The 9,752-nt window shown below is 48.7% G+C and overlaps 1 protein-coding gene across 1 annotated transcript in view; it reads left to right on the forward strand.

Annotated features, from left to right (window-relative positions):
* The window catches only part of RAB40C (RAB40C, member RAS oncogene family), a 49,498-nt gene extending 42,871 nt beyond the window's left edge, over nucleotides 1-6,627 (forward strand). Inside the window, exon 7 of the mRNA XM_083372856.1 lies at nucleotides 3,064-6,627. Within this exon, the coding sequence (XP_083228982.1) occupies nucleotides 3,064-3,344 (281 nt within the window). The 3' untranslated portion in view covers nucleotides 3,345-6,627. The remainder of the gene's footprint in view (nucleotides 1-3,063) is intronic.
* Nucleotides 6,628-9,752: the final 3,125 nt, after the last annotated feature.

Raw genomic sequence — 9,752 nt, forward strand, 5'->3', positions numbered from 1 at the left:
GTCCGAGGACACCTCCGTGGTCATGTGGCCGGCATGACTAGACGCCAAAGGCGCACGGAACACTGTTACCTTCCCACCGTAGTGGTCCCTATTTTTCTACTTGCATTTTTACGTGCTTTCGAACTGCTAGGTTGGCAGAAGCTGGGACGAGTAACAGGCGCTCACTCTGCTACGCGGCACTCGGGATTCGACCCGCCAAACTGCCGACCTTCTGATCGACAAGCTCAACGTCCTAACCCACTGAGCCACCACGTCCCTTAACAATTTAAATACATACATACTAATTTTTAAGATCTACTGTAAATACCATCCCCAAATATCCACCATTATTAGATCTTAATTATCCTACAATCTTTCACAAGTTCCATTTCTAAATCTTATTTCTATCAAAGTCCTCCATTAAGTCACTGGGAGTGTTGTACACAGGGCAAGTCGCTTGTCTACAAACAGAGAGCAAACCTGACTCCTTTCTAAGCACTGATGACGTTACCTAGTTGGGTCAGGAAACGTCCGCAAGAAAAATACCTAGCTCAGCACCAGGGACCCCACAGTTCAGCCCTAAGTTGCAAATATTCTCTTCTGTTGGTAGCAAATTGTGTATTCGAAACTGTGTCTTCGCCTTATAGGTCATGTGTCCTTCCCATATGTCCTTGGAGCAAAGTTGACCCTTTCACTTAGCTGCAGAAACTGGCTTAACAAATTCTTAATCCTTCATACATAAAGAACTGAATTGGGAGACTGCTGTGAAGGATAGCATCCTTTGTGAAAAGAGCCATCCTGTGAGATTTCAAATTATTCCAAGAGATTAAAGCCATTTAACTAGCTAGCTACCTACTTGTTCCTTAATTAAACGTTTGTAGTTCCCATCTCACCAAAGGCACGCAGAAAACACGGTTAAAGCCGAAAGCACGGATATAAAAAATAAATAAATACAGAAATCACATTAACAGTAAATACTATTTAGTGTGATACACAGTTGCGGTCTGACAGTCGATTTTCATATTTCAAGAGTCACTTAGTTGGCTAACAGCTAGGAGACAGCAGACCCCGAGACACACACTCAAGTATTCAGTAAATATTATAAAAACAAGAGATGTGCCTAAACAAAGAGGGCATCAAAATAGCCAGCTCAGCAGTGGAAACTCCTAAGAACATCTCCCTTTGCTGCCCCAGGCCTGACATCATAACCGTCTCTTGAGGTCCTTCCGGAATATCAAAAGAAATGAAGCTAATCTAATTTCAGGGAGGAAGGATGTTCCATAAAGGCAGGCCCCACAGCAAAGAAGAATTGTGACTAATAAGATTTGATTAATAAATAACTAAAGCCATAGAACGGTTGGGCCTTGGTGATCCTTTTGACCATCTTACGTTTTTGCCAAAGTTCCTTTGGCAAGCTAGCTTAATATTAATATTAGCTTGCTTGTCTTCTTATAAGGTGCAGCTCATCTTTTGACCAGAAGGTGGCAGTGCCTAATGTCTGGGCTGGACACGGATTTCTTGTCCACGGAAAGTCTATTATTCGCAAAAGCACCTCCGTTTTTCGGGAGGTTGCAAAGTTCTCTCCTGTCCTCCGTTCTGAGGCCCGTAGGCCAAAGTACGCATTGAAGAGTGGGGAACAGGACAGTGGCTGTGGGTTGGCCGCTCAGGTGTAAATCCAGGAACGTGGATGTCCAGGGGGCATAGAAGAGGAGGAAGGGAAGGAAGTGAATTTATCTCTACTCCACTAGTAGTAATTTGGCTTCAGTTGATCTCCTTTAGATTTGTTTGGGGATGATGCATTCGATGTTGGCATAAAGCCTGCTCAGAAACCGTCCTTTTAACGTCTGCCCCAGGGCACACATCCCATCTCTCAAGGGGGAGGCCAGCTTCATGAAACAGACCCTTGAGCTCATTGAGTGAACCAGAAAATGCAAGGTCTTCATTTCTCCTGGTTATGGGCCTCTTCTGCTTGTAGAGCCCAGTCCAGCTGTTGAGAAGAGGTCTGAGGTCAGAGTTGTTTGCTCGAGGTTGCCAGAGCTTGTCCAGTTGGACTACGTTCTGCTCGGGCTGTCCTCCCACCTCATGTCTTGCTCACTTCTTGTCACCCTCCCAAGTCAACCGGGCAGGGAACAAGACGGGATGAGCTAATTCTACTTTATTATGAGGCTAAACTAACAGAACCTTGCAAGTCCAATAGTACAAATCTCCCAACATATGCTAAATTAGGCCGGGTCCCTCCTAGCTTTCTTCCTCTGACTAATATGCCATGGAGGGCTCCCCCTTCTCTTACCTGGTCCTTCCCTAATGCCCCTCTCCCTCCCCCCCCGTCCCTTAAGGTCATTCTCACATACGTGACACCTCTAAACTAGGCTGGTCCTCTCACAATCTCCAGCCAGGGAAGCCATTTTAATGGTCCTCTCCAGAGGCTTCTTCCTCCTCCTGTTTTCGCCACAGCAACCCTGCAAAGTGAATTGGGCTGAGACAGAGTGACTGGCCCAAGGTCATCAAGTCGGCTTTCATGCCTAAGGTGGGAGTAGAACTCCCAGTCTCCTGGTGATTGGTCCAAAGTCACCCAGCTGTCTTTCAGGGCTAAAGCGGGACTAGAACTCACAATCTCCTGGTGATTGGCTCAAAGTCACCCAGCCTGCTTTCATGCCTAAGGTGGGACTAGAACTCACCATCTCCTGGTGATTGGTTCAGTCACCCAGCTTGCTTTCATGCCTAGGGTGGGGCTAGAACTCACAATCTCCTGGTGATTGGCTCAAAGTCACCCAGCCTGCTTTCATGCCTAAGGTGGGACTAGAACTCACGATCTCCTAATGATTGGTTCAAAGTCACCCAGCTGGCTTTCATGCCTAAGGTGGGACTAGAACTCACCATCTCCTGGTGATAGGTCCAAAGTCACCCAGCTGGCTTTCATGGCTAAAGTAGGACTAGAATTCCCAGTCGTCTGGTTTCTAGCCTGGTTGCCTTAACCACCAGACTGTCCTAGACTCTCTTCTTGACTCCTTGTGTTCAGCCTTTCAGAATGAGACTGTTCTCCATTTTCTCTCCTCCTTTTTCCGCCTCCCCGCCCCTTTCCAGTGTTCAGCCTCCAAGACCTCTGTTGTCGGGCCATCGTCTCCTGCACGCCAGTCCACCTGATCGATAAGCTGCCTCTTCCGGTCACCATCAAGAGCCACCTGAAATCCTTCTCCATGGCCAACGGCATGAACGCCGTCATGATGCACGGCCGCTCCTACTCCCTGGCGAGCAGCGGAGGGGGCAGCGGGAGCAAAGGCAACAGCCTGAAGCGCTCCAAGTCCATCCGCCCGCCCCAGAGCCCGCCGCAGAACTGCTCGCGGAACAACTGCAAGATCTCTTAGCGGAGGGGGGGTGCACCCCCGGGAGGGGGGGCTCTCCTCCCACCGCATGCACCCGCACCTGCTTGCCGATGTATCGATGTCGACACGCACGTCACCCGTTCCTCTGTCACCTCGACGGCCGCACGCCCACCGCATCGGCCACGGGTTTGCAAAGAACCGGCTCGGTGTGGCGGGGACCCCAGGCGAAAGGAAAAGACAAGGGCGCAGCACCACACTAGCTTTCCCAGAATGCAATAGGTCTTCTCCTTCTCCGACAGGAGAAGGACAAGCAGCCTCCAGGGCATGATTTCCCCCCCCCCCTTCTTATGGGTTTTTTTTGGGGGGGGGTGGGAAAGGGTTTTTTGGGGGGTTGATAATGGAGGGCGGCGTGCTGCCACTTTAATCCTTGGTTTTTCCAAGGGGGATTGCCGGTGCTACGTGATGAAAGGAAACCCCACATGAATGGGACCCCGGTTGGACCGCCGTGACCCAGACAAAGTCCCGCTTTGGCCTGACGAAGACTATGGTTGCCTGGGGCTCCTGAAAAAGCAGGCCACTGGATGTCTTTCGGCTTTATTTATAAAGAAATTAGCTCACGATGTGAAATCTGCCTGCTGTCCCCCACCCCACCCCAAACTCTTGCACCTCCAGTCTGTTTTTTTAAGCCAAGGCCAGGGAGGGAAGGGAAATGTGTTGTAAATAGCGGGCGCTGAGCCTTGAATTCTGGGGCTAATTGAAGTCAGAGGGATTGGGGGGGGGCGGGCCAGCAGGGGTCAGGAGGTGAAATGATCTAACCCTCTGGAGAGTTGTTAGGAGCCTTGAGCTAGCTAGCTTTCTTCCTTTTTTTTTCTAGGAAAGAATAGATGGAAGATTAATAGATGAAGAAAGAGGGAAGATTTGCCTTGCCTTGCCTTTTTTAAAAAAATAATAATTGAAGTTTTCCAGACATTCCTGGTAGCAAGTGCACAGCTCAGACAGACAGCAAAAAGTGAGGCTCAAATGGGATTACCTGCTTGTGGGGGCCAGAGGGGGGGGGTGTCCTAATGCCGTCCACATCTGGAATTGTTTAGCGGCAGATCACGGCTGGAGCCCTCCCTGCCTTCAAGAAAAGGAAGGCAAAAGGGTCAGATATATCAGAATTCACCAGTCAGAAAAAGATCGTGGTCGGGAGGGGACAAGCAACGTTCTCCCGCCTTGCGATCCTGTGGCTAAGCATAGTTGGGAGGTGGTGGGCAAGGTTACCACCCAGAGTTCCTGATTTAACCACCTCGGCGCAAAATCTTTGAGGCCATGCAGAAATATTTGAAATGCTTTGGCATTGGCTTGGTCAACTAACTGCCGCTTGCACTGATGGTCTTCCAACCTGCTGGGGTTGTGACCCAGGTCTGTTTGGAGAAGACTCCGGGATGACCTTAGCACTTGAGGAACTCAATTGTTCTCCAAGCTCCGTCTTGTTGCCAAGAAGCCCTGGGGTGGTGGGAGTTCCCCCCCCCCAAGAACAGGCATAGGTGTAAATTCCTTGAAAGCTGGAAGGGACATCGGAAGGAGGTGCCTCAGACACCCCCCCCAAGCTTCAGGCGGCCTAAAACCCCCTAATCGACCACGTGTCTGTCCATTAAGCCGCTCCCTTCAGTGTTGTCCTCTAGGAGTTCCACGGCAGAGTCTTCCTTCAAACCAAGTTGCAACTTTCCGTGTGTGTGTGTGTGTGTGTGTGTGTGTGTCTGGCTTCTGGGCTGTTTCTGGTGCCCTCTGGCCAGAGGTTGGCTTGGGCTGGTTTTATGTCTCATCAAACCAGCCCAGCTGTTTCCTCTGCCGAACCTCTAAGGTGGGCTAGACGGTCTTCTAAAGCAAGGGGCTCTCCAACCTTGGCAATGTTAAGACTTGTGGGCTTCAAACTCCCAAGCGCTCCCCCGCCAGGCATGATGGCTGAGGAATTCTGGGAGTTGAAGTCCACAAGTCTTTAAAACCGTTTCTAAAGGCCTTCTAACCTGGGTCGACGTGGAAAGAACTCAATAGGAAAAAAGGAAAAGCGACGACAGCCAGGCAGCACTTGAATTTTGATGGCACCAGGGCAAGGGGTCCTCCGGGGGGCTTTTTAGCTAGTTCACCCAACCCCAGGGGTAGGGAACCTTGGCTCTTTTATGACTCGTGGACTTCAACTCCCAGAATTCCTGAGCCAGCCAAGCTGGCTCAGGAATTCTGGGAGTTGAAGTCCACGAGTCATAAAAGAGCCAAGGTTCCCTACCCCTGACCCAACCCAATACCCACCTCTCCTCCAATCCCCATGGCTTCTCTGCAGCCACCAGACAGAGGAATTGGCCCTTCACTGTGCCACGGACAGAATGGGCTGCATGATGCTGTTCGGTGCCCGAGGGCACGGCTGATCGCCCGTTTTGTTCCGGAAAATTTTTCCGACAACCTGCTTGGCACACCCCATGCCTCCCTCGGCTGCTCGGAGATCACTTGGCACCCGGGACCGAGCGAGTCCCAGCGCTCGGACCAGCTGAAGCCAGGTGGTGGGGACGGGTCAAGGGCGGGGGGGGGAATCAAGCCTCCGGCGGCCTCTTCCTGGCCTGTGAAGAAAGCGAGTGCCAAGCCGAGGGCAGGGACCGCAGAAGCCGGGAGATTTGTGGGGTATGTCCGCCTGGCCCTGGCCACCTGTTGCCGCCTGCTCCAAATGGAGCAGGACACAATCGCTGGCTCAAAGGCCTGGCATTCTGGAGGGCCCTGGGGAACAGGTGATGCAGGAGGCAGCCATCTTTCCACCCTGGGTTTTAAAATAGCTCCTTGCTAAAACAGCCCGAGAATGCGCATTGTGTGTGGTTTTCTTTTGAAGAATTACAGGGAATCTTCCTCTCCCGAGCGGCTTGGCACTTAGCACTCCCCGCGGTCTTCCTTTGATCCCGAGAGGTAGGCACGGCTGCTTCCCCGTCCGGAAAGTTCGAAAGATGCTGCAGATGGAAGGTCAGCATCCGATCTCCTCTTCTTAATTTTTCTTCTTGAATCACTTGAGGATTGTTTCAACCTCACCTCTGCAGATTCCCCCCCCCCTCCTTTTCCCGGTGCGTTTAAAAAAAAAGTCAGATTTTTGCGAGAGGTGCCTTTCTCCAGCACGCTTGCTGATCCGATCTGGGTTTGTTCGTACCTGATTTTATGAACGTTCCAAGAATGTCATCCGAGATCAAAACACTAAAAGTCCGCTGCTGTGGGACGCTCTTCCTCCTGTTTTTAATTGCTTTGTACAGTCAAATGTTAAAAGTGACGGTTTTTATATAAATTAAACACACAACCATGGGAAAAAAAATATTATTTTCTTTTAAAACCATCCTTTCGGCTGTGGGATTTCTATGGGGGGGGGAATGAGCTGCTATTCAGAGGGTGACGCTGAAGGACGGGGCGAGGGCCAAGGAGGAGGGGGGGAAAGATGGGCAGGGCGGATTTAAAGGGATTAAGGCAGCGTGGATGCAATATTCCCAGGAGAGAAGAGTGGAAGGCCCCTGATTAACGACTTCATTTGAAGCACTGGAGCTTTTGGGCAGAGACTTAAGAGCCGGATCAAAAGGGAGTGTTTTGTCTTCACACTTGGCCAAGGCAAGGCGGGTTTGCACCTACCAGCCTGCAGTTCCCTTCTGGGTCCTGCAGATAGATTTTATTTGCAACCTTTCAGCAAAGAACATCCTGAGAAAGTTAGCAACACCTTCATCTCCCTATGCAACACATCGTTCTGTTTTAGGCATCCTTAGAAAGTCGTCTATTCCAGTGCTACATCTGCTGTGTTGATGAAGAGAAAAGACAGGCAGATAGATAGATATAGATAGATATAGATATAGACAGGCGCATATATACATATATATGTATACACATATACACACACATATATATATGTACATATATATGTTTCAAATGTTAACTATTTAGATTACCTTGCTAGGCCCCAAACATGGGGCAAATCTTTATTTCCTGTTTTCAGCCTATCTTGAAGGCTATCGAACAGGCAGTAGTCACACCGGACAATTCATATATTTGTGTAAATTACTAACAAAGAATTAAAGGGAAACTGGGATGCATTTCTGACTCCTTAGTCGGCTGATGACGACTAAGGAGTCAGAAATGCATCCCAGTTTCCCTTTAATTCTTTGTTAGTAATTTACACATACATATATATATATATACATATACACACATGTATGTATGTAGGTCTTGGTGTATTCGGGTCATTTCCCGTGTAGGATTGAAGGTGTCTTGGCGACGTTTTGGCGAGGTCACACTCGTCATCTTCAGGCTGGTGTCTTCGGCTTCATGCTTGTGCGAGCTTTGCACCAGCCTGAAGATGACGAGTGTGACCTCACTGAAACGTCGCCAAGACACCTTCAATCCTACACGGGAAATGACCCAAATACACCAAGACCTACATACCTGCACCCGTGAGAATCTACAAAAACATTACACACACACACACACAGCCTTGATTTGAGAAATAAGACAACAAAAAGATATTTAATACCCCTTCGTCTTATTTTCCCCACAACAACAACCCTCTGAGGTTGGTTGGGCTGACAGAGAAGGACTGGCCTAAAGTTGTCCAATCAGCTCTCATGCCTAAAGCAAGATTAGAACTCGCTGTTTCTTTGGCGAGTGGCCCAAAGAGACCCAGCTAGCATTTGTGCCCAAGGAAGGGCTAGAACTCACCATCTCCTAGTGATTGATCTAAAGCAGGGGTAGGCAACCTTGGCTCTTTTATGACTCGTGGATTTCAACTCCCAGAATTCCTGAGCCAGCCAAGCTGAGGGGAAAGGGAGAGGTTTCCAAGCTGAGCCATGATGGCTCAGGAATTCTGGGAGTTGAAGTCCACGAGTCATAAAAGAGCCAAGGTTGCCTACCCCTGATCAGCAACTGGGGAAAATCATAAAAATCAGTCCAACATTTAACACTACCAAAAGACAGACTCCATCTTGCGGCCTGGATGTGAGCACAGCCAATCTTCAAGGCCTTATAGAAGGGTCAACAGAAATGGCCAAATTTATCTTCAAAGGGAAGATATTTCAGGCATTTAGACTTGAAGATAATGGAGAGGAGAGGAGAGTAGAATAAAAACTATTGTCACTTTAAATGTACACTAATCAGCATACATTAAAATGAAATTTCCTTGCATTCAGCTCTTCCCCCCCCAAAAAAAGTACCATTATGCATATACCCACGTACACACACACATATATGACCCAGAAACATCACAGTCTAGTTTGAATGCATACATGGCCAAAAAAAGAAGCGAATTTACAAGCTGGATGGGATCCCGTGATATCCCATTTCTTCCTCGTGGCTGGACTAGAATGGGACCGTGTGATGTTTGTGTAGATCACAGTGTCCTTCAGTTGGTTGCATCTGAAAAGACCTGATTGTTCGTTAGATCAGTTCCAGGATAACAACAAATCTAGAATCCATTCCGGAGTCCTGTTTTGTATAAAAAGACATCTAGAAGAACCTTGTGCTCTGAGGACCGCAGATCGCTCATCACTTAACCCGCAAGATAACATTTCAAACCTTGCCAACATTCAGCCGTTGCACAGGACAACGCTGCCGTACAAGCTCAATTTGGGGTGAACCTTTGTCTCCTAGAGAAGTCATCTACTCCCTCTTGAACTTTTCTGATCCTGCTCATCAGCTGGGTCCCGAGGAGAACAAGCCGGCCAACCGGATATGTTCCCTTCCGAACAGAATTTTATCCATCAAACTGGTCTTTCCTAGTTAAGTAACCACCGATCAGTCAGGTCAAAGCAAAGCCAAAGTGGGGATTGAATAATACAGGGGGAAAAAACACACCCTCCCATGCCTGTTTTCTTTCTCTCAAAGCAGAACAAAAACACCCACCCCAACAATTGGAAAGGATCAACAAACCACTGGACGAATCCTCTCCCTCTCCGTGCCCCAAACGCACAGGCAAGCGTTGGTTTTATAATTTCAGGTGCAACTGAGAAACAAACTGCAGGGGAGGAAAAAAAAATGACTGACAGGTGTTTGTACATTCTGTTTCCTGGCAGATGTGTTTCTGTGTGCAAGGGGGTCGTGAGCTTGGGGAAAATCTAAAGCTAAAAAATAAATAAATCTAAAGATGAAATGTGCTGCTGAATGCTCGCTCTTCCCCCTTCTCCAAACCTTGCTTGATGCAGCCATTTCCCCTTCCCTCGGCTGCAAAAAGCCAGCTGCAAGAAACCAAATTATTTTGCCTGTTGCTTGGCAAGAGCAAGGAGACAGGAGAGAGAAACTGAATCGATTGCTAATTATGCCGTTCCTTGCGCTGATTTATTCGCCATCGAAGCTGCCGCCGCAGAAAGCAAGCGGTTTGGCAGTCTTTGATATTTTCAGAAGTTCAGGGCCTCCAGGGGAACAGTTTGCCGTCTAGTGAAATTTGGGAAGTGCTAAAGCTTAAGC

Source organism: Vipera ursinii, assembly GCF_947247035.1.
Source record: "Vipera ursinii genome assembly, chromosome: 13".
Taxonomy (NCBI): Eukaryota; Metazoa; Chordata; class Lepidosauria; order Squamata; family Viperidae; genus Vipera; species Vipera ursinii.